The sequence below is a fragment of the Diadema antillarum genome, unplaced genomic scaffold (genome assembly GCF_040938485.1).
Source record: "Diadema antillarum isolate AM-2024a unplaced genomic scaffold, OU_Dant_1.0 seq00000569_RagTag, whole genome shotgun sequence".
Taxonomy (NCBI): Eukaryota; Metazoa; Echinodermata; class Echinoidea; order Diadematoida; family Diadematidae; genus Diadema; species Diadema antillarum.
Window position 1 is genome coordinate 2,045,984 of NW_027271507.1, and position 26,154 is coordinate 2,072,137.

At 39.1% G+C, this 26,154-nt stretch overlaps 2 protein-coding genes across 2 annotated transcripts in view; one reads left to right on the plus strand and one right to left on the minus strand.

The window, feature by feature from the left end:
* Positions 1 to 5,482: 5,482 nt before the first annotated feature.
* Positions 5,483 to 18,372, minus strand: LOC139735321 (uncharacterized). Its single transcript, XM_071646073.1, has 9 exons — positions 18,314 to 18,372; positions 15,777 to 16,203; positions 15,306 to 15,376; positions 13,216 to 13,774; positions 12,545 to 12,752; positions 11,570 to 11,632; positions 8,756 to 8,947; positions 7,804 to 7,885; positions 5,483 to 5,730 (listed from the first exon to the last, which is right to left on the minus strand). The coding sequence occupies exons 2-9, from the start codon at positions 16,052 to 16,054 to the stop codon at positions 5,645 to 5,647; spliced, it is 1,539 nt and encodes a 512-aa protein (XP_071502174.1). The 5' UTR covers positions 16,055 to 16,203; positions 18,314 to 18,372; the 3' UTR covers positions 5,483 to 5,644.
* Positions 18,373 to 23,602: 5,230 nt separating this feature from the next.
* The window catches only part of LOC139735278 (insulin-like growth factor-binding protein 7), a 31,035-nt gene continuing 28,483 nt past the window's right edge, over positions 23,603 to 26,154 (plus strand). Inside the window, exon 1 of the mRNA XM_071646033.1 lies at positions 23,603 to 24,225. Coding sequence (XP_071502134.1) covers positions 23,643 to 24,225 — 583 coding nt within the window. The 5' untranslated portion in view covers positions 23,603 to 23,642. The remainder of the gene's footprint in view (positions 24,226 to 26,154) is intronic.

Here is a 26,154-nt window from a genome sequence, read left to right on the forward strand (position 1 = left end):
GGGACAACCCGAAAACATAATGCCTCCGGCACCACTTCGTGGCGAAGGCATAAAAATACAAGTAAGTATGAAAAAGTTTAACATCTATTACTTATTCATGATTGAATAGCAACATTTGAACAATGGAACTACAGTGCTCAAAAAGTGTGGCAAAAAGACATGGTGAATGCAACATGTCATCCTGTACACACAAAACGACATCTCTTTTGTTTGATAGAGTGCTAAAGTGAGATTCAACATTTGGTCATTTTGATTACACAATATGTCCGATGGCACAAGCAGCACAGGTATTTCCATCACATAAATTACATTTCAATACATTTGAATAGAAAGTTATGACGGATTGATATTCATTTTTTCCCCTTAGAGGAAAATTTCAGTGACACTTATGACTTCAAAAGACAACACAAAATTTACACACACTTATCCATTTTAAACTTTTACCCATCCTACAACTTTAAAACAGAACATCAGTGTCACATGTGTTACTGTACAGAGGCATTAAAAAAAAACACACAAAAAAAACCAAAAAAACAGCTGGTTGACCTTTCACTTGTTTCCACACATACCTTGCTGTAATTTGTGTGTTACCATTCCAGTCTCAGCACAGGGGCTGATTTGAGAAGAATATGTCCTAATAAAAAAATATAATAAAATCATTAAACAAAAAAACAAAAAGAATAAGGCCAAGTAAAAAAAGAAAGCAGTTTCTCGTCCGGGTTTTTTGAGCAAGGCGATGAGGGAGGTCCTTACTATTTGATATCTTACTATTTTTTCGAGGATTGTCAAAATGAAAGTAACCTGTGTTTCTCGTCCGGTAATTCTGAGAAAGGTAACGAGAGAGGGCTTTACTATTTTCTATATCCAATTTATGAAATGAAATATCACTCTGGTAGCTGTGTTATGAGAGACCAGGTCCCAAGTGTATGTCTTGCCAGCACTCTGTGCATTTTCAAACAAATAGATATAAATATGTACCATACTTGAAATGAAACTTCATGCATGCAGAAATACATTTGCTTTTCCTTTCCACTATAACAGATGTCAAGGGAAAATGACCATCTCAATACTGGTATTTAGTGTTGTAATGGCATTTCTGATACCAGTCGGCAGTGTACTTGCAATTCTGATGTATTGTGCTATTAATTGAAACAGGTATAAAACACTCTATCAACAAATGTACGACTGAAATAAATTCCATGATATTCAAAACACTGCTTTATTTATCATTGGTGTTTGTGACTTTTTGTGTCCACACAGCTGCGCTGTAGGCCTATCTGCATCTCTTCACAGTACAATTGTAGCACATTCAATTGGAAACTGGCTGGTACATGGATGTCAAAATGATACTGATATGGCATTATAGCATTAAACATTTAAAGATGTTTCTTCATGTTCTAAAAAAGACATTTGATAATCACTCATCATTTGGATGATGAATGATTCAATCACACTACAGGTGATACGACTCACGGCCGTGTCCATGAATTTACATCGTAAAGAAAAGTATCCCGCAGAAATACGAGACAAACCAGAATCCGTGGAAAAGTTATTTATTTTGTAGATACACCCATTTAATAATTCTACATTTGCTGGAAAAGCGCATTCATTTTCTCTTCAAAATAGATGCAATGTTACAGAGCAGAGTGTTTGGGCATCAACACATTCGAATGTGTTCATTCGTGCGTGCAGACAGCTGACAGACCAGGTAAGGGGGGATGGGGACCCTGACAGCTACAGACACGCATACACGACCGGCACGGCCACTGCACTGGCACCGTACCTTCCGACACTGCACACACATGCACTTAGTCACAATGACATGAAAACGTATACATACAAACTCGATACAATCCTCACAAGCATTTGTACAGTACAATTCATCCGCTTAAAATATGAGAAACGGGGAAAAATACGAACAATGCGCAAAATATGCGTGGAATATCAGCGATTGTTCGCAAAAAATGTTGCCGCTATCGCATTCACGACGTACCGAGTGCGCTGTACATCACAGCTCAGGCCCGCGCGCCCATCCAACTATACAGTTCGACTGCTTTGTGGGTCATTCCTTCTTGCCGAGCTCGCAGTATGAAATGCATGCGTTATATTACATACGCACCACAGAAGCAGCTGTACTAAGTAGAGGACGCAAGGCGTATTTAGAAATGAGAAATCACGATTGGTAGGTGAATTTTTATTGCAAGTCGATGCGGCAACTGAAATTCGATGCGGGCGGGGAGCGGGCTGGGACGAGAATTATGAATTTCTTGGTATTTTCAGCGCCATTTTGAAAATAGTAAATAGTAAAAAAATTGATGCGGCGGCCAAAATCGATGCGCGCGAGGACGAGAAACTGGTTTCTTTTTTTACTTGGCCTAATACACCTAAGAATACTAACTACAGTCAAACTCGGATACCTCGAACTCGGATAAGCCGAATATCGCTTACCTCGAAGGCAAAATGAAAGTCCCGATTGTTCCTATGGAGTTTTCGTGTGTTAAAATTCGCGTAGCTCGAAAAAAACAAACTCGAAGTTCGGTTACCTCGAAGGGAAATCTCATGTCCCGATCTTAATTAACTTATTGTTTTTCCCAGCATGTTGCTCGAATTGAAATTGCAAACATCACTCAGCATTTCCGATGAAGCGCGCGTGGACAGCGAAGACATGTCACAAATCTTTTCACACTCGATTGTAAATTTTCTGAGCCCCAGAACGATCGTGCGCTCAAACACCCGATACACAGCTGACAAGGAAAATCCCCAACACCTACTGTATACCTACACACGTACCCGGAATGCATATACTTGTAGCAGCCGTGCAAATGGAGAGCTTACAATAGCACTACGCTCTGTTTTGATTTGCGATCGTGATAGTCATGCCGTGCGCGTACATTTCTTAACCGTCGTGGCGCACCTGCTTAGGTGTTAACAGTTATATCTTTGGCATTAATCAAGGTCCACTGTCCAAACATCAATCTCCCGCTAGTTTTTTTTTTCCTTTCACGAAGTTTGTTTCATTAATTCTCCCCGAGAACGCAAGCTCTGAATATTTTTTTTCCAGCAATGCGATTATGAAGCATAATTGTGGTATATGATCTGGAAGTATAGGCCTAGCATAATAAAGAATAGTATAGATATGATTTAATAACAGTTTATTTTGATAAATTTCGAAGTAACGGAATAATACGCTTTACGATTTTCAGACAAAAAAAGAAGAAAGAAATCATCATGTATTTTACCCCTGTTTTGAATTGAATCTTTTTCGAGTTTTCGGTATTTTTTTTCTTTTCTTTTCTAGCACAATCGTCAAGGCCCCCTAAGATTGTTTCGCTTCTTTTTTTTTTTTTTAATGCGAACAATCCTCTTCAGTAAATGTTTATGATTACAGCAATAGCACTGTCCTCAGAAGCCATAGCCGGAATCTGATCTAGCGATATCACTCACTAGTAGCCCATCCTTAATGTACTGTGCTGCACTTATTCAGGGCTCGACACTTACAGTGGCCCGAGGCCACCAAAACGCACGTCGGGCCACCAAAAAAAAAAGTCGGATGTTTGCCTTTACTTTTGGAGATGAACAGCGGTAACAATCGGCCCCAAAAGTTGCTACAATGAATGTCGGATGATTGCTTTTGATTTTGGAAATGAATAACAGTAATATTCGACTCCATACGATACTAAAATAAATGTCGGATGTTTGCTTATACTTTTGGAAATGAATAACGGTAAGATTCAGCTCTGTACGGTGCTTAATTTATTAATGTCAGATATTTGATTTTGCGTTTGGAAATAAACAAGGATAACATTCGGCTCCGAAAGATACAAAAATAAATGTCGAACGATCCCTTAGACGTTCGGAAATGAATAACAATAGTATTCAACTCCGTATGATGTTTGCTTTTATATTCGAAAATAAATAGCAATGACATTCGGCTCCGGAAGATGCTAAAATAAATTTCGAATGTTTGCTTTGACGTTCGGAAATAAATAATAATATTCAACTCCGTACGATGATAATATATGAATGCCGGATGTTTGCTTTTACGTTCGAAAGTACATAGCGATAACATTGGGCTCCGGGATAGGCTAAAATGAATGTCGAATGATCCCTTTTACGTTCGGAAATGAATAACAATAACATTCAACTCCGTACGATGATTAAATAAATGTCGGATGTTTGCTTTTACTTTCGAAAGTAAATAGCAAGAACATTCGGCTGCGGAAGATTCCAAAATAAATATCACAGGCATGATTGCTTTTACATTTGGAAGTGAATAGCAGTAACATTCTGCTCCATACGATGCTAAAATAAATGTCGGATATTTGCTATTATACATTTCGAAATTAATAACAGTAACATTCAGCTCCATTCGATGATAAAATGATTGTCAGATAATTCATTTCACTTTTGGAAGTGGACAGCAGTAATATTGGGCTCCGTATGGTAGTAAAACGAATGTCGGATGTTTGCTTGGAAATTTAGAAATGAATAACAGTAATATTCTGCTCCGTATGATACTAAAATAAATAACTGATCGTTGCTTTTACATTTGGAAATGATTAACGGTATCGCCTGCTGACTGTGAGTGCTGCTGGTAGACACATGGAAGACCGGTGCGTAGCGGTGCGACATTGCCGTCGCTCCCTGTAGCTCTACACAGTCTTGGTGAGCTACATGTACACCCATAGTTGTGCGAAATTTTAATAGTTTGCAAAGCTAAGACTGATTCTTGTGTTGGATATTGTGTACGAGATGATGACTTAGAGAGAGAAAAGGAGGAAAAACGAATAGTGATCGAGGGGGTACCTACGCCGACGCGACAATGTACATTCAGCACGCATGTTCTGCAACCCTGTCTTGCGCTCGATTACGTACCGGTATTTTCTTTTTGTTTTTATGGTGATTTAAGTCATTTAATTGTTCACCAGAAAACACTGATGAAAGAAGAACATCGATTTTCATTCAATTCATTCATATTAAAGTTGATTCAAATCCAATTGACAAGCATACAAACAATCGGTAGGCACTGTAACAGATACCATGTTGAACATCGACAAAAATCGGATAAGTCGAAGAAAATTCGACGTACGCGTACCTCGAAATTCGCGTACCTCGAACCAATTTCTTCAGTCCCGACGACTTCGAGGTATCCGAGTTTGACTGTACATAGAGTAGAAGGGGAAAAATAGAAGCCATCAACCAATGAAATGTATCCTCTAGGCTAATGAATACTTTTGATATTCCTTTCATCCTGGACTAAAGAGTATACATCAGTTTGACAGCTTCATAGCATGCAGCGGCCACAAACTATCCAAATCGCAGGGCGAACACATCGATGTGGTGAATAGCACAGGACCATAATTAACAAAATGCCTAATACTGATGATTACAAATGGTACATCCAACCCCCTACCCCCCCCCCCCCCCCATCTCGTACACACCTCACTGGTACTCATGTGCACCATCTTGTCCTTCTCTTTCGTGTTCTCTGAGGTCATCACAGAACAGCAGCAGGAGATGCGACGCTACTCGCAGGATGACCTTCCCACCCCCTGCCGTCCGTCTCTCAGGCCAGTCCGTAGGGGTAGACTTTCACACCCTGGGCCGAGGTGGCAGCCAGCTGCGACTCGCTCCGCTGTAACTGTCATCTCAAGGTGGCGCTCTCCTCCCCGGTGAGCTTAATCACACACAGGTTGCACACCAACTCCTTCTCCGTCTGGGCAGCTGGAGCTAGTATTTTAGGGGGGAAGAGAGAATGTGTTGGTGAAAGGCCAAGTGAACTCTAAGTGGAAACTCATCGGCGGGAATCACTTGCAAATCTGTGCTTTAAATTAATTCCACAGTCTTGTGAACAATGGGGGAAAAATACTTGCGAAAGTCTGACATCACTATTACACACATAAAGAATGCAGTAACATTGACTCATTTGGGCCATTGATTCAGTTGAGCTTAAAATCAAATAAAGATCGCAATTTTTGTTGTCATCACACTAATGTAAAAATTGTCTAAACCACAAAAAACAAGAGACCCGCGGGTCTAGCGCTCACCTGAGTATCGCAAGTTCACCTTTCACGCAGTCACTAACCTAAATTATTCACAGCTCTACCAAAATTTGACCAGGCATTCTCAAGTAGAAGATGAAAATGTACAATAAAGGCCCAATTTTTTTTAAGATTCCTTAATTTGGGGGGATTGGGGCCCCCTGGGGCCCTCTGGGTGGGGCATGGTGCCCATTTTGATAAATTGAGATCCTGACCCCCTAGGGATGCTACCTGCCAAGTTTGACAAAAATCCATCATGAGGTTTTCAGGAAGAAGATGAAAATGTACAATTCAGGCCCCCATTTGGACCCTTCCAACCACCCCCCCCCCCCCCCCCCACCCAAGAGGGGCACCCCTGGATCTCCTATGAACAAACTTGAAACTACAGTCATTAATGTACTCACTCATAGTATTATCTCAGCTCTATAACTTCTGATTCTAGAGAAGATTTATAAAGATTCCTTCATTTGGGGGGTTTGGGACCCCTGGGGGCCCCCTGGGTGGGGCATGGTGCCCATTTTAACAAATTGAGATCCTAACCCCCTAGGGATGCTACCTGCCAAGTTTGGTGAAAATGGGTCATGGGGTTCTCAAGAAGACGATAAAAATGTACAATTTAGGCCCCATTAGGACCCCTCCTCACCCCCTCCCCTGGGTCCCAAGGGGGGCACCCCTGATTCTGCCATGAACAAACTTGAAACTACAGTCATCAATGTACTAACTCATAGTATTAACTAAGCACTATCACTTCTGGTTCTAGAGAAGAAGATTTTTGCAGAATCCTTAATTTTGGGGGGCTTGGGCCCCCTGAGGGGCCCCTGGGTGGGGCATGGTGCCCATTTTAACAAATTGAGTTCCTAACCCCCTAGGGATGCTACCTGCCAAGTTTGGTGAAAATGGGTCATGGGGTTCTCAAGAAGAAGATGAAAATGTACAATTTAGGCCCCATTAGAACCCTTTCCCACCCCCCTCCCCTGGGTCCCAAGGGGGGCACCCCTGATTCTGCCATGAACAAACTTGAAACTACAGTCATCAATGTACTAACTCATAGTATTAACTTAGCTCTATCACTTCTGGTTCTAGAGAAGAAGATTTTTACAGATTCCTTAATTTTGGGGGGTTTGGGCCCCCCTGGGGGCCCCCTGGGTGGGGCATGGTGCCCATTTTAACAAATTGAGTTCCTAACCCCCTAGGGATGCTACCTGCCAAGTTTGATGAAAATCGGTCTTGGGGTTTTCAAGAAGAAGATGAAAATGTAAAAAGTTTACGCACGACGCACGACGGACGACGGACGACGGACGACGGACGACGGACGACGGACGACGGACGACGCACGACGCACGACGCACGACGGACGCCGGACGAAGGGCGATCGCAATAGCTCACTTGAGCCTTTGGCTCAGGTGAGCTAAAAACACACACACACAAACACACTCACACACATACTTCAATCATTCCAAACACCCTAAACGATGTTGGCAGCTTTTAGCCTTTGTAAAACAAAACTGAAAACAAATAAAATTAATTCCATTTGTAATTGCAAATGTCATCACGCTTACATTTAGAACTTGAAAAAAAAAAAGTAATCAAAGGGAAATTTATAACAATTTGTAGGCAACATAACATTATGCGATTAAAATCGTTTGAAATTCAGAGCTGTTGAAAAAGGGAATACTACTTCAGAAAACAGAACTATACAGTATAGCTCAAATTTGCAAAGTTAGTATATCAGTTGGAATATGGAAGCTTTATTCTCATTTACCTGTGGCTCCAAGAACGGAACGTGGCAGTTTCCTTGAGCAACATTTGGGGCAGAAATCTCTTCCACAGTGTCTGCAATACCTCTACAAATAATCACATATTACAATGGAGACAAACAACAGATTGGCTCAGAAACATGAATAAGTAATTATGAAGGAGGCAGTATGTTTTTTCTTTTTTAGATATTCTCTCAAACAAAAGAAAGTTCATTCATCAACATGTCCACAAGACAGTGTAACAGAGCAAAATTTGTTCAATGTATGCAAATTCTTTTCTTTCACTTGGGTTCTTCTTTCCTTTGGTTGCAGCCAACAAAGAAGATATCACACGAAGAACTCCAGTAAGCATTCTATGTTACAGGGGGAAATGAATATTTTTTGAGGAGATTAATTTCAATCAAGCAATATGACTGCTGTTTTGGTATTGTTCCACACAGCAGATACAGCCAAGGACCAATTTCTTTTAAAAGTTCACTTCATTGCTATAAGCACAGATAATTGGGACATTCCAAAACAGCAAAGGTCAATGTTCATAAAGTCATTTAGTTAGGTCTGAGCTGGACTGACAAAATTCTCACTATTGGTGATTTTTTTTCCCCCTCTTTTTCCCCCTTTTCTCACAAGGTAGTGGAGGAGACAAAATCCTCTGCCATAGAGCCAAGCTGAGACTTTTTTAGATGCTTATACTATTTACATTTGTAAGTAAGCACACAAAACCCGATTTGTCCATAGCAATAATAATGATACAGAGATCGTGTCCATGTAAATATGTAGAGATCACATTACAATACAGGAAATATCTGCATCTATAGGATAGGGAACACACACACCGATAGCATACACAAAGTTCTGTCCATTCGCCTGCACACAGTGTTACTCCAACTTTTTTCCTACCAGTATCACAAAACTTCAGCCTTGAATCAGGGACTTCCATAAAATGACCATATGACTTACCCTTCTCTTTAGGACAGATGTGAACGGGGTTCCACAAAGGTAGCAGTTTCCACTCTCAAACTTCTTTGGGTTGGGGCTCGAGTTCTTGGATCCTGCCAACTCTTGGGTATTTCCCTTGGTAACTGGCTGGGCAGTGGAATAATCTCCTTTCGTGTCTTGTGCTGGATCTTCATTATCCTCTGAACTGTTCCTCTGATGATTAGGATTGCCAGGTGAAGAGATATAGAGTGAACTTCATTTCAGTGATTTGCCCACTAAGTGCCATCACAGCTCAATGCCGTTGACATTGTGTTACAGGCAGGTTATTAGTGTTCATGACAGAGTTACAGGGAAAGTTCATCGAGATACTGTACAAGTGGACATTTGTGCAGAGTAGACATTTTATGCATTTCAGGCGACATAAAACTACTGTAAAAGTGGAAATTTTTGCGGTGTTCAAATTTTCGCGCATTTCGCGCAACCAGAAACTAGTGCGAAAATAAAAGCACGCGAATATTTTTGCTTGCCATATGTGCCTGTGCGTGATGTCTTGATTCCGCGGAATTAAAAACACGCGAAACTCTTCCGACCCGGCCAAGCGCAAAAAATTAGTCACGCGAAAATATCCACTTTTACAGTAGTCCAAACAATAAAAGCTCACAGATTTTTTGCTTGTTATATGCAATAGTATTTCATATTTTGATTCTACAAAACTGAAAACACATGAAATTCATCTTATCCAACCAAGTGTGAAAAATTAACCTTGCAAATATTTCCACATTTACAGTATAATATGTTGCATTGTATGAAAACAGTAAAAATCGGAGAAGTAAATTAGTAAAAATGGGGGGGGGGGGGGGAATCAGACACATAAAGAACTTATGAATTTAATTATAAGTTCTAGAGAAGAAAACAAATTGGCAACTCTGCGTGATCTTGGTGTTCAGCAGCTCTTCATTTGTTTTAAATGCAAAATTTAACTTGATGTCATTTCTCAATGATTTGGGCACAGACAGAAATTATCCACTGTGGAAGACAAGCAAAAACATATTACTCTAGTTATTAGTTATATACTACCTGGTAGACAGATCTAGGAAAAAAAAAATGTTATTGCGAGAAACATGAATATTGATGAATATCTGTGTATAAACTGAGTGGAGAGCTGCTCAACATCTAAATCACACAGAGTTTCCACTTTGTCTTACTCGTTAAGGTTCACAAATTCATGAACTTCTTTTATGTGTGATTTTCCCCCCTAAATTTTCAGTGATCTACTTCTCAGATTTTGCTGTTTTCATACAAGGAAACAAAATATCAGGATGGATTGGGTCATCTCACAGAACCACTGACTCACCCCCTGTTCAGACGCAAGCCAGTTTATACCAAAACTCAATAAAGAAACGATATATAAAGAATCATCGTATAGTCGACAGATCGTTCAGACGCTCATCTCGACCGTTCTGGAAAACGTCGTATAGATGTGCAGTCTCCTACTGCGCACGCTGTTATGGTCATGGGTGACAGCTATGGGGTCATCTTTCACGTGCGCTCCCATTAAGCCCCGCCCAGTTATACCGTTCTATGGTCACCATACGTTCAGACGCACAATGGACACAATGGAATGCTTATTCGTTATTGAGTTCTACTTCAAAACAATGCTCTGACCATCATTTCGTTATACATTGTTTCGTTATACGTTATTTCATTAGTCAGTGTTCAGACGTATAGATTTATCATATAGCTATACCGTTTTGGTATAGCTATACCGTTCTTGTATAAATTTTTTGCGTCTGAACACCCTGATTGCGCACAAATGGGGAATGGCTGAGTTGGTTTTGAAACTAAGTGTCTCATCGCACAAACTATCAACATGATACCACATCTTAAAAGATAATACTACCAAAGGTTTCTATGCTTTGTCATTTTTTTCAGGTCTTGGCTAAAGAAATAAATGAGGAAGAAGAACAATAGAATACATAAATTTGTGCTTTTTGGTGGATGAGTGTGCATTATCCTAGGAAATAAATCAATCAGAGTTGTACATGATTGCAACTTCCTCTAATATCATATTTCTTCAGGAACTTTTGATTTCAACCTCAGGTTATGATGGTGAGATATGCTTCCGTTGCTGTAATCAACTTGACGAGAATGCTTTATGGCCAACATGACAATATCTGGCAGTATATACAGTACTCATAGGAATGATTTCATCTCTAGCTGGGAATTCCTGTACACAAATGCAGAATCTGTCATGTCTATTTGACTTCCATACAAGTCTATTGAATCGGTGCTTTTCTACAGCGCTTTACAGTATCATTTTAACTTTAAAATCTGTCATTGACTGTTCAAAAATTGAGACAGCTTTGGAGTATGATATACATATTCTACTTCCCATACTCAAGAAAAAGTAACATTGCTGTATAATGTCTATAAAAGCGTGCTAAATCATTAGAAAGCTTTCAGAAAGAGAAAATTTTGATTTGAATGTGTCAAGGGATGGAAACTGTGCAATATTACTTGTGATGGGGTATTGGTGGAGCAAGTGCAGACTTGTTCACCAACAAAATCCTTTGATTTGCATCGCAAGCAGACACATAAATCAGCTTCATAAACATTTTAAAATTCAACAGATGCCGCACACTGACAATTAGACTTAAAACAAAATCCTAACAACAGCTCACAACATATGAGTTATTGTACCGCAGCAAATCCTAATTCTCTTTCCGCAGAAAGACTGGAAATGTAACCACATGATTAAGTGAGAAGGAAGACAGCACTTTAGCAAAACAATGAACATTTTTATAACATGTGATCCCATCATTTCAAGCTACTTACGTCATCGGATAATGGATGCATAGACACTGGACCATCCTTCTGCAAATGAGGCTCTTGCGGTGCCTACAGGCACAAAAATAATTGAATCAAAAAGAAATCTTAATCGTGACTATGAGAGTGCTTTGTTTACCAGGTAAGTGTGAATTCACAGTCATTCCACACAACAATCTGAACTCATGTATAGGTGTGGGCATAAAACTATCTTTTAAAGAAGAAATCCACCCCAAAAGAAATAACTTCAAAAGAAAAAGAAAAATATTCCCTACAGAATGATACCAAAATGACAAAATTCGGATATGAAATAACGAAGATATGACATTTTGAAACTTCACATTTTTACAGAAAACATTTCATGACCAGTCCATATGAATGTTCACATCAGCGAGTTGATGATGGCATACCCAAGGGACCTCACAATTTTTCACGTATATTATATATCAAATTCAGAAAAATTGCTATTTTTAGCTAATAAGACTAAAAGCATGTTCCCATACCAAGATATATCAGAGTTAACATTAGTTTTTTTGTGTGTGTGTTTTTTTTTTTATTTTGGGTGAATTTAAGAAATGAACTTATTTAAGATTTAAAAAATGTCCAAGATATCAGTTTTGATGCATATGTGTAGGTCAGTTGTATCACAAAACTCCTTACCATACAAAAATTTTTGAAATAAAGCTTAAAATATAAGGAGATCACTATTTCCTCATCAAACCATAACTGTAGACTGTTTAGTCTGGAAACATTTTCATTATATCTATTGTTCACATTTTGTATATTTAACAATACTTAACATTGATTATACTGGTTCAAATTTTTACATTGTTTGTTTCTATCCCTAACTCAGCACTAATGCTGGGTTTTTGTTTCATCTGCAAATCATAAATTATGCTTTTAATGTCTTCCTGACAAGCTATAAACCATATTGCCACAGGCACTGATGCTAGAAAGATATCTCACCACAAAATGTACCAGTACCTTTGGTTGAACACTGTTAACAGGATTCTCAGCTTTGTCATTGGGTGTCTTGGCAGCCATTTTTGACCTAACAAAGTCCTTCATAACAAGCATAGTGGCATAACAGTAGGGGTTGATCCCAAATATGCAGTTCACTGCCGCGACAGCCGTCCATCGAATCGGCAGATAAGTGATGCACACCAGGCCCCCACTTAGAACGAAATAGAATCTGAAAAAAAAAAAAGGCAATGCAAACATACCAGTACACTGAGGGGTGTGCTATACTTCAGCAATATATATTTTTCAATGCTTCTACCATACTTCTGTCAAAGCCTTTGGGTTGAAGAAGAAAAAGTTTCGTCTTTCTTTGCATTTTACACTTTATACATGTCTGGCATACGCCATAAATTAGATATAAAACTGTAATAAAACATCTTAACATTTACAACAACTTTTCACGAGTTAACATCATGATATTTTCTTTTTAAACATTACTTCTCACGGCAAACATAAGCATTTGTGGTATGTACAATGTGGGTACAGTACGCACAAAGACCATGAATAGAGTAAGTTATTTTCACTCATTGCAAATGTATGGGGATAAGCAGCAAATAATAAAATGTGATTTGTGTCTGTAGACAACATCATGGACATGAATTGCTTAAGATCAGACTGAGAATCTGGGCACTCACATGGCCGTTTTCATCCACTGTTGCCATAGCAATATGTCCTCCAGCTCTTGGAGCAAGCGGGAGGCTGTCGAGAGCCATCCACTGAGGTCCTGCATCATCTGGCGGTACTCTGCAAGCAGCTCCTTCCGTCTCTGATTGTCTTGCTGCAGCTTGGCATCTGCATTCCTTGTGGCCTGGCAACCAGCTTCGGATGCGGAGAAAATTGAAGCGGGAGGGGAGGACAACGTCGATGCCGCTGAGGATGATGCTGGCCCCTGCACGGCAGCTGGTGCCGTTGATGAGGAGGAGGAAGAGGCAGCAGATGAAACTGGTTTCGATCTGTGGTTGTCCTGCACTGGAATGCTACTAGTAGTCTGGCCAGTGACCTTACTCTTAGTCGCCGAATCTCCACTACGTGCTGACGATGGCGAAGACGATGTCGGTGATACCAAATTCACAATTTGCTGTCTCTTGCCAGCAGATGAAATGTTTGACTGCATTAGCTGCTTGTTTGTGTATGAAATGTATCCCAGAATTGCTATGGCTACCAAGCACATCATTCCTACAATCAGAAGCTGGCCTACAATGGCAAGAAAGAAAAAAAAAAACAAAAATAGTGATCATGCAACTAAATCATCATATACAAAAACATATTATTCATCACCCCCATTTTGCACAAAGAGTAATATTTCCATCAAATCCGTGGTTGTCCTGGAAGAGTAACTGTCAGCTACGTTTCATTGAGCTTCATCTGAGGGTTCTCCTGTTATGCTGATATAATTGAAATGGTAAATATTAACTTAATAAATATTTCTTTTATGGTACCTGAAAACACATTCAAATCAATTAATATACCAACATATTTCACTACATTAACAGTTTCCCACATGCTTAAAGTACAACGTACCATGTAAAATCAATATTGGAACAACATTCTTTTAGGATTGATATTGAAATTTGAACTATGGTACTCTGTATTTCATTTACACACATAAAAAAACCCCAAACATACATAAAATTACTTTGTGACATGTATCCTAGCATCAACAAAAGTGCATATTGGTGAAATCGGGGCTATTTCCGAATTGTCAAGCTTGGTGGAAAATTGACTTCTTGGCAGTAAGATAATATATTTAGACAGATTAATAAATAGGTAGGAAGGTAAGTATGAAGACAGATGTAGCAAACATGGAGAGAAAGGAGAGAAAAGGAGAAGAGAGAGAAAGAGAGAAAAGGAGAGATAGGTACACTGTAAAAAAGTAAAAGAATGGACATACTGTTTATGACAGACAGAGCAGGCTAATATTTAACAAACAGGTGATTTTGCTTGTTTTTGTGTGCCCAACTAAATACTGGTTTCACTTTTGGCATACCCTCTCAGTAATGAGCCTTTCATTTGGAGGAAGTGGCATAATCATTATCAAACAGCGAGACAAAAATTCCAAGTACAGAAATAATGTTTATCCCCTGTGGGGGCATTCTATTTCTTTCCATGCTGATAATTCCAGAACACTTCCTTGTAAGCAGATCTTGTTTCTTTTCTGTCTTTCTTTCCTCCTTTTTTTTTTTAATAAGCAGCGGGACGTTTCGTGTGTTTGAAATGGTAAATTGCATTGAATGTTGATTCATTCTTGATTGAAAGTGAGCAGAAGAATCAATTTAAAATCTAGTGTGCAAGATTAGCATAATCTTTGTCAGAAATTCAACTACAGTGTACATGTGTATTAAGATTCTGGTCTAAAATTTACTGTATAAGCTGCTACTTTTGCATACAGATATTTTCGCAAGAACGGATCACACAAACATTTTTGCAAGATGTTGCTTTCGCGATTTAACAGCACAGCCACTGCAAGTGCATTATCATCCAGCATATGGAAACATTTTTGCATGTTTTGAATTCATGGTACAACAGTTATTCGTGAAACTTATGAAAATTAAACCCTCATGAAAATAAAAGCCTATACAGTAATTAGTATTGACTTACACACATGTTCAATCAAAGCTTCATTTGTATAATCACTGAAAGAAGTGAAGGGTTGTGAAGTATTTTGCAGAGTGAATTCACAAAGGCAAACTTACACGCAAAAGGGTTCATTGTCATTTTCTCTCACCTGCTGTGATGTACACACAGAAGACTTGCAAACTAAACCAGATGGCAATTGTAAGAATTGGATACTCCCAACTGAGACATGGATAAAGACATAAACAAAGGAGAGAAACAAGGCAGCTCAATAGACTGGAGATTACAACATCAACAGACATATCATATTGATTGTCATTTTTCAAGCTACTTGCAACATTCCAGAATGTTCTGTTCATGGGTGAACAGTACAAGTTGTCCATTTGCATATGGTAATGTTTATCACACTGCCGATTTTGTACAAAACATTTGACTAAACTATAGACAATTTAGACCATTGAGGACCTAAGAGGTTACATTAGCATTCTCATGGAAAGCGGATGTCACAAATGATACAAGGTCTGCTTCTGAATCTATACAATGCAACACTTATTTTATAAATCATGTTAAAAAAAGGGGGGAATATCATCTTTCTCCCCACACCTACTCTTCTAATACTAACCAAAGCACAGAAGTTATGAATTCAAAACACATCTTGATGGGCCAAGACAAGGTCTGAAGTGACCGGTAAGCCTCTACGATTCTTCCAATGTCGTTGCTGGGGCTCTTCGGAGTCCTTCCAGAGCCTGACGCCACTGGTCTCACTGGTCCCTGCCCATGTGCCGTCTTGGGAGGAGTTCGTGATGGCAAAGATCCAGGCGGCGTAGAAGAGAGGCTTGGCGGGGAGCCGGACACCTGTCTGCCAGTGGTCTTGGGTCTGGCCCCGCCCGCTGCTGCCATGGCGATGGGAGCACCCAGACCAAGATGGTGGTCTTCAGAAACACTCCCAGTCCCCAAAATTACATGGTGTTTCTTCGTTGCAATGCAGACCAGGTACTGTATCTATGCCAAGTACTGTCACCAAGACATCAACTTCACTCTGTCAAACACTTTAAATAAAGAGAAGAAAAATAAAACCAAACATGACATTAATCTGTCCACCCAAGCTCTTACACTATCTGTCGACAAACCAAAATATACCACTCACAAAAGAAAAGCAAACCAAAGTTTAACACACATGTACATTTTTTGTATATCACTAAGTGTACACTGCAGAACACTCTTGTAAATGGGGCTAAACCAATTTTGCATTAAGAGTGCACAATACTACAGACTGGATAAAGATGAACATTTGTGGAATTCTCTTAATATCGTTCCACTACCGTGACATCACAGAATGTTGCAGCTTCTTATCCAGATATGACAGCACATCAATTCAATCAAAACTTTACAAATTAGTAACTTTTGAATGGATAGTCCAAGTCAATTCCTTAAACTTTGCTGATGTGGTCTTCTACTGCATTCACATGTTTAGGGTAAACTTTCTTTCAAAGGGATACTTTTCCTAACTCAAAATATGAGTGCATTCATTGAATGCAAAAATATTAAAATTACACATCAGTGAAGTTTGGGGAAATCAGACAGTCTGTTCAAAAGTCATGAATTTATAACATTTGGATCTCATCAGTGCACCATGATTGATGATGAGAAGGCTAGAACTCATAAAGTTATCTTGTAGAACATCATACAGAAATATAGAGTGAATTCCAAATATTTTCATGTTAGTAGCATTTATAATGAAAGAACACCTGACTTCCGAAAATGGAGCAGTACCATTACCCTATGTGACAATAATTACAAGTCGAGGGAATGTGTACATTTTTACAATGTCAGTTGAAATGAAGTGAAACTATTTTTTTAGCCTTCTTATCCAAGAATGATGGCAAATTAATCCAATAACAATTTGAGGGTTTAATTTTCGCGAATTTCGCGAATCACTGTTGGTCCGCGAAAAATGTTGCCATGCGCTAGATTAATAGTATTTTGAGTATTATTAATAGTGCACACGTGAAAAATGTTGCCATGCGCTAGGTTAATAGTGCACTTACAATAGCTTCGGAGTCAATTCGCAAAAACATCTAACGCAAATGTACATGACCTCATTCACAAAACTATATGTACGCAAAAATAACAGCTAATACAGTACTTGGCAGTACTTGTACTTCAGTAATTTCACATTATCAGTGATATTCAGAAATGTCCTACAGGGAGGGAGCGATTTCATGAAAAAAAAGGAGTTTTTCACCACTTGGTTCTAAACATGCCTGATTTACAACGTGTATGTCTGCCTGATATTTACAGTGACTTTCAACTGCTGGCAACACCATATTCTAAGTACTTCCATCCCCTGACCTGCGCCCCCTTCCTCGTGAAATATTCCCCTCTATGATATGAAACATTGTCCATTAATCGATCAATAGAAGTTGCAGTCTGCGTTATGTTTAGAGCTCTACTTCTTTTCCACACTCTTTGTCTTTAACCCAGCCAATGTTGTTACAGTAACACTACGCACTAGCCTCATCACATAGGCCTACACATGTCGCTCAGTACACACATTCTCTGCCACATAAATCTACAGTAGACATATCATTTATTTAGCTTTCTGCATTAGTCTATAGAATCTACAGTACTGCTTTGGTCGAACGTCCTTTGCCGATATTATGATCGGCGGTCTGTGTAAACGCTTCTCTGCTCCGATGCCGTGACAACACTAATATGTCAAATGCATGTGATAATACACCGAGCACCACAACAAACGAAACCCAGGCTAAGGCTAATACGTCTAAGCTTTGACTTTGAGACAGACGAATTTGGATCACGGTTCTTGTACCGGTACTTGAAGTTGTAGTTTTACTTTTAGTTTACCCTGCTCGTCCGGCCCGGCAAATGTGTGGATATCGGTAAATTTTACTCGGATTCATCAGCCTGGGCCTGTGGAATGACAGCGACAAGTAGGTCCCTATACCGACAAATGTACTGAACTGTAGTCTCGTATTTAGTAGCTGCCGTAAGCTAGCTCCGGTAGCGAACAGACGACTGCAACTGCAGGCACAAACGATAGTTCGGTAATGCACTGATAATATGGGGCTACTAGCTAGCTAGGGGAGGATGGATGGAGTAAAGGCTGCCTGAGTATGTTTATATGTGACTGTAACTTACGGGTGTCGTATCGGAACGAAACCGGATGTTCTCCTCATGTCATTTGTCGCTCTTTTCTGTCGGCCTACGCTCAGCTGTGAGTGGCCTTGCACTCAAACAATCAATTCAATACAATGGTCTTTGGACTCGATCGGAGGCGTAGCATTTTATGTACAGTGTACAGTATACTGTACGTTCATGATACACGAACACATTTATTTTATCAGAGTGAACCTGTGTATGGAAAGCCACCCAACACTAATATCATGTTATTCAATTTTCTATAAATGTGAAGCAAATCCTACAAAAGTACATGTATCAAAATCTCTTATTTTTTTTGTTCATACCTGATTGTAGTTAGGCCTATTTACAAATGCGGCATATTTTTGTGTTTATTGAGCCTTTGGAATTATTAAGATAATAATAATAACACAGACAAGGCTCGCCTCTCATACTATGAGGTTGCCTCGCTTAAATACCAGCTGCAGTAATGTATCATTGTCAGAGCGATTTTAGCAGATGGTCGTTGCTTTTAGCAATTTTGGATTATGTGTGTTTTTGTCGTATTTATCTCTACAATCGGTGGCGCAGCTTTTGTTTGTGTTTTTCTTCGAGAGTCAATAAATATATCATACCGATTGTACTCCGTTTGTAAATCTACAGTCTGTGCACAGGAAAGTTAGAGGAGAAACTCCCCATAAGCATGGAAGATTGATTGGAATTTAAGGAACGTGGGAGAGTGGAGGAAAGATATGAATCTTCCATATACATTTGCATCACTAATAGTAGAAATTTCTGCACCTTCATGGTTCAGAAGCATATTAATACACGTAATGATACGAATAATAATACGATAATACTCTTCCCAGAGGTCAGTAGTACTTCACCTAGAAGAAGAAGAAGAATAAAGTGGAATAAGAATAAAGATTATAACGATGACGTTCGAGTGATGACAATAGATGATGATGATACCATAATCAGGGCTCGACACTAACGGTGGCCCGGTGGCCCGGGGCCACCAAAAATGAAAGTCGGGCCACCAAATTTCAAAGAAAGGCAAATTTGGTGGCCCGCCTCGGGCCACCAAAATTTTTTGAAAAGTGTCATTTATCTATGTTAAGATGTTGCAACCCATGTGCCTGTCAATGAATATTTATACTTAGTCTTGCCATTCAGCAGTTAAATTTGTTTAAAGGACGGATGAAAAGGACTGAATGAGTGCCTGAGAGTGAGTGTTGCGAGTTTGTTGAGGTTTATTTATGAGTAGATATGTCCAGCTTCCAATTCTTACTATGATAAAACTTAAATATTCTACTCATCAAAAAAAAAAGCAGGAATTTTAATGTTTTTTTATTGTTTTTTGGGGGGCCACCAAATTTTTCTCTCGGGCCACCAAAAATTTGAAATTGATGATTTTGGTGGCCCCATCGGGCCACCAAATAAAAAAGTTAGTGTGGAGCCCTGCCATAATGATGATTATGATTATGATGATGATGACGACGACGACGACGACGACGGGGATGATGATGATAGAAAACAATGAGGCCTGTTAGGCCCTACATCCATCGATATACAGTTGTATTACTATATAATATCCTAATTCTGTACAAAATGTTTTATGACAGTCTCGTTTCGTTGTTCTATTTAGGGGAGCTGCAGCCTATACCCCCCCCCCCCCCACAAACACCACTACACACTTTTGGCTCTTCACAAACAAAATAAAACAACATAAAACAACAACAAACATTATTCCCGTGAATTCCGTCAAGAAGTCCTTCCCGTCGAAGCGGGGAGGGAGGCTGGGCTATACCACTAAATCCGCCCCCCCCCCAGAAAAAAAGTTCCGCAGCACTGCTATTTGCTTAATATTATCATCATCATCATCATAATCATCATCAGTATTATCATAACCATAAAGTTATTGCATGATTGAATCTTGACCCCCCCCCCCCCCCCCTGCTTTCGGCCTGCAGCCGACCCCTAAGGACACACACTCTTATACACACACAATAATATTGATAATGATGATGATGATGATGATAATAACATTAATAATAACAATGATAATAATAATGATAAAAATAATAATAATAATAATGATAATAATAATAATAATAATAATAATAATAATAATAATAATAATAATAATAATAATGATAAACAACTTTCCGTGATCACTGCCATCTTTATAACGTTGTGGCGCTTACTGTTATATATACATTAAGGTCCGCTTTCACTTTTTAAGGGGATTGTATCATCTTCAGTCTTGCTAACATAATTATAACATTAACGTTCATAGATGTTTTGTTTGTCGTTTCGTTTTTGGAAATCGTCGCGACAATCATTTTAATCATATAAACTCATAGCCGTATGTCAGGCTGCTACAATTGCCCTTTCTTTTACGACAGAGGAGACGAAAAGATATTTTCAAGGCAGCTATAGATGACGCAGTCAACCATGAATTAGAATCCCATCTGAAAAGAATCTGCAAAAAAGACATAAGGAAAAAGAAGATTTTGATAATGTTGAAGAAGTAATATAAAACATATGCAATCCTCGTTTTTCTGAAGCCAGCTGAAGAGGGGAATTATACCACCCCACCCAACCCCTCCCTGCCAATGAGACAGACTGACAGACAGACAGGGACACAGAGAGTGAGAGGAAAGGGTCAGAGAGGAGAAGGGAGGGAGGGAGAGAGGGGATGGGGAAGGGGTGGTTAGGAAATCACCAATTATCCCTTAATACATTGGTCTGTATAAATTTGTATCACACGAATAGTGGTCACCTGATGGTTAATAACTTCTGAAGCCGACTAAAAAATTATTCAAATTCACAATACATCTTTTGTATATCGTACTCGGTTTCCCTTCCTCATTCCTCATTAATTTATTAACCACAAAGGTGGGAGTGTTTTCTTTCAATTTCTTATCAAGTCCAAACAAGAGTTAATAGCAAGGCGATAACATCATTCCAAACCAACTTTGTGAGAAATATGTAAAAATCATAAACTCCTTAACTTATTCTTTTAATATCGCTTATAATGTAGGTTTTACAATTAATACTGGGTCTGTGTTTATTCTGTTCATCAATGTCAACTTGATCACGGAATAGAATATCCTTTTTACAGATATATTTTTCTACTCGCTGTGTACATTATTTTTATATTTAATGTCGGCCCATGGGCCTCCTCTTTCGAAAGCTACAGGGTGACAACTTAACAGCTCAGATGCCATTATATCTTTCTTGACATGCTGTTCCTGACTTCATTGACAGTAACAGGGGTCGATATTGCAACATAAATGTCGACACCTAGGATTTGGCGGTTCCTTTATAAGTCGACAGCATAACCTTTTTATCGGGTCAGTCACCATTTTGATTTGTGGCAAGTCCAGACGCTTTGGTCTATCCCTCCCGATTGTTTCGGAAAAATATGACTCTACTATAAACAGTCGTAATATTACGCATTGGCGTCATAATTTTCAGTCTGGATCATAGACGTATGTATGATTGCAATTTAAGAAATTCTTCTATCCAGTATAATTCAACTCTTATTCTGATTTTTGTTTGACGTCACAGATTTATCAATCATGTCCTTACGGTGAGAACTGCGGAGCTTTTCAAATCATTTAGGAAAACCGCACATCAGAAAGCGCGCTTTTTTATTAGTGGCGCCTCAAGGTCACACGTCTTGATTTTTCGATAAAGTACACTTTTTTGAAGTGCTATTGAGATATGAAATGACGGTAATTATAATTCTCCGTAACTACTGGAGGAGCTATACGTCAAGCAGTCTTTCAGTGTCCTAAGTTCTTGTTATGATTTTTTTTTTTTTTTTGGTACTTTGAAATTGAACATTGTTGCTACTCTCATGTCTAGAGAGGGCGACATTTAGATTTTGAACGAAACTTTTTCAGCGAATTGTCTGATTTTTTTTCTCATGATTATAGGTTATGCGCTGTATACTTTTAACTCAGTGTTTCACTAATTCTTCTGCACTCGCTGAGACTGTTCGAGCGAAATATACAGAATGCAGCCGTTGTAGACAGGTTTGATGAGGTAGCCAATATGCCAGAGACAAGATTCCCAGTTCCTATAGGAATTCAATACGTTCATGGACATCTTCATGCGCACACGAAGGACCTATACAAAAATCAACTCAAGCAATGAACGTGACCTCGTGTACAAATCATGTGCAGCTATTGTTAAATATTTAGTGTTCATCACAAGTATTTCCCAACCATGTACCTTCCGTATTTGCTCGGCATTCACATACCAACTCTCTGCGTTGGAACCTGCAAATGGTCGTTGTTTACACGTTTCGGTGATCCAACGGAAGCAGAATCGACTTCAAATTGGATTCAAACAAGCACAAAGAATGATCAAATATTATGAGAGCATGTCAGGATGCAGGATATTGAAGACTCTGAATAAGACTGAATACCACGGACCAGCCAATAAAGTGTAACTGTAAACCTTTTTTTATTACCCATACAGTCTTCTAGTGTTCTTCGTTTTCTCTACAATTCCATAAAACCCAGTAGATTACCTCTAAAACATAATGAGTTGTTACACCATTATGCGTAATAACGCATAAAGTAAACTTTTAATGACAAAGGGGAACATACTTGACGGTCAAGCAATCACATCCCTGCATACTAAAGTGTAGTTTTGGCGAGTGCATGTAGGTCTGCCATGGAGGTAGGGTAGAGGGCAAATCCGTCTGTACGGAGTAGTCTTTTTTTTCCTTCTTTTTCTTCCTTCATTATTGTTATTATTGATGTTGTTAGTATTATTATTATTATTATTATTATTATTATTATTATTATTACTACTATTACTATTACTATCACTATTACTATTACTAGTATTATTATTATCATCATCATCATCATCATTATCATCATTATTATCATTTTACTTTTACGGCTCTCCTCATAGGAGGGGATTCCGTGAAGCCAGACGTAGTTTCCGAGGAAGATATCATCCCCGAAGACAAGATAAAGATCAGCTAGAGAAGAGAGAAGAAGAAGCATCTACTCACAATTCTCTGTCAAGGAAACATACGTTATCAGAGCGGAGCTAAATTCTCTTGAATCTAATGACTGATGCCATCGGAGTATCCAAGCCTGAGATTAAGGCTAAACGCACTCGTTGACGCAGCACGCAGCATCCCGAGTGGGACAACTCGAGTGGGACTATACCCGAGTGGGACTACCCGAGTGGTCGTACTCGAGAAAGCCGTGTCAGTCAGCGGTATCAGCCAGACTGTCACGAACACGGTGCTTGTTTTTCAGACGTCGAGAAGTCTTGTACCAGCTGCCACTCGTCATCTCTTGTATATTTTCGTTGCATGCATCCAGACAATTGCCATTGGCATCTCACATTTCCACGGATTGAAAATATACCCCTATTCAGTCCGCATAAAACACTTTCATCGTCATTTCGGGGATTCGCTTTTATAGTTTGTTTTCTTGCGAGAGAGAGAAATATGAAAGTGATCCTCTACGGATTATTTCTTGGACTAGCAGCCGTCGCGGTGGTCTCCGGCCAGCAGCCGCCGGACTGCGCGGACTGCGATCTCACCTCCTGCTCCAAAGTTTCGGCGGACCACTGTCCAGCTGGTATCACGCTGGACGAATGTGGCTGCTGTACGCAGTGCGCAAGGAGACTCGACCAGAACTGCGGCGGGAAATTCTGGAATCTTGGCAGATGTGGTCGGTCGTACTACTGCGAGGGACCGCACAAAGAGAGGGCGATCAACATCGGCAAGGGAGAAGTCGGCTTCTGCCGATGTCGAGAGGCTCATCGAGTCTGCGGCAGCGACGGGGTGGTTTACGAGAACACGTGCGCTTTGAATGAGACGAGCTTCGACCAGCTGAAATTCGGCGGAAATAAAATTGAAATTTCATCAGACAGGAAAATCTGCTTCAGTGGTAAGCGAAATTTAGAATTGAGAATTTCTTTTCTCGCAATGCTAGAAACAAATAGTTGAAAATAACTTCGATACACAGCCTATACACATCAGATGGGTAGGCCTACATACCGTTTTACAGCAAATAATGCAATATAGTGTTTGAGTCGTTTGAATGCGCTTGAGATAGGTTTTTTTTTTCTGATAACGAAAGAGATATCATTTCTAGAAACGATGTGAGGCATGTGCTTCGATCAGTGTTCAATCTGGAATTTATTACGCATATGTATAAAAAAAAGATAGGGTCTTGTGAAAGAGGAATTTATGCTGATGAGACGAAAAAAGGCCTGAATACCATGCATTGATATCACTATATGATTATATTACTGGCAGTATAGTAATGATATTTGTGGGTCTTTTGATAATGACAATAATGATAATGTACCATTAGTACCACTATCGTTTGTTGCTATTTTTTAATCTTCATCGTCATTATGACATACTAGTCTATAGTGTTACGATTGTTATTATAACAGAAGTTCTATATCATGAGTGGGTGCGTGTGTGCGTAAATATTTTGTGCGTATGTCTGTGTTTGTACCTGTTTTTAGACGCGGACATCATCTACAACTCAAGTAGACAGACAAATCTGTCTGTCCAGAGAAGTTTTGTTTTGTTTTGTTTTGTTTTGTTTTTTACTTTTACGGTTCTCTTTAAGGATTTTCAGACGCAGTTTCCGCGGAACATATCCCCGACGATATCCCCGCGTCCACATAAGCACCTCCTTGGTACCTCCTGTGGCAACTTTACATACCCTCATGACACTGTAATGATGTTTTCACTCCACAAGCTATATATACGTCTGTATTAATACTTTACTAACATTTCCGAGTACAGAGTGCATGGCAAGGTGCAAATCAAGAGAACAACCCAGAACAGCGAACACAGGTTTCGATCCCATCACTTGCACATTAGACTTATAGCTGTACATTTGTTTTCTAGTTTTCCTCAGGTTGATATTGTATTTGCTGATCTTGGCCACGAGAACAATGCTACTGTCTAATGTCAGTCTTCCAACACAGCGAGTATGCCAGAAAGATAAACACGACAGAGTCTGAATCAAAATTGACGTCTTCCTGCCCCACATTGTGAGTTAATTTGATCAAAGACGTTTAAAGGTACTATTTAACCACTGGGAGCAGTGATTTGAAAATGTTCGAGTTATCACATTAGTTATTTTGATACTTATGATTGTGTAGGTCAGGTGTGTCACAAAACATCTTACCATATAAAAGATTCACAATAAATCCTAAAATATAATGAGATATATTATCACTATTTTTCTCAATAAACCATAACTGTAGACGGTTTATTCGAGAAATAATTTTATTATAACTGTTGTTCTCATCTTGTATATTCAACAATAATTAACATAGATTATACATTAATTTTTATACATTAGTTTTGTCTATTCCTAGCTCACATTTTAGAATTATTTTGAAGCACTAATGCTGTGTTTTTGTTTCAAATGCAAATGGTTGATAATGCCTTTAAGGGAACTTATCCCCCGAGATTATAGTGTAGATTACAGTATGTGAATGTATAGGAATATTAGTAGAACGGGGGGGGGGGGACGAACCCTCCCTGGTAGAACGCACCAGTGAAAGTTTATGAAAATAGGACAGAAGTTATGAACTTCTTTCGTTTCAGTGCGGCCACCGTGTGTATCAATCCCTACTAAACATTCAGAACACTCTACAGATCAGTCTCGGATAGTCCCGCGTATGCAAAATATAGAGGTCACAATCGATAAACAGGAGTAAAAAATGTCAAAGTTCAATATCAGAGGTATAAAGAATTTTTCAGGGCTGTAAATATTAGAGGTAAAAATGCCAGATAGAAAACTGTCAGCGGTAAAAAAAAATAATGATAATCATAAAAAAGAAGGTTG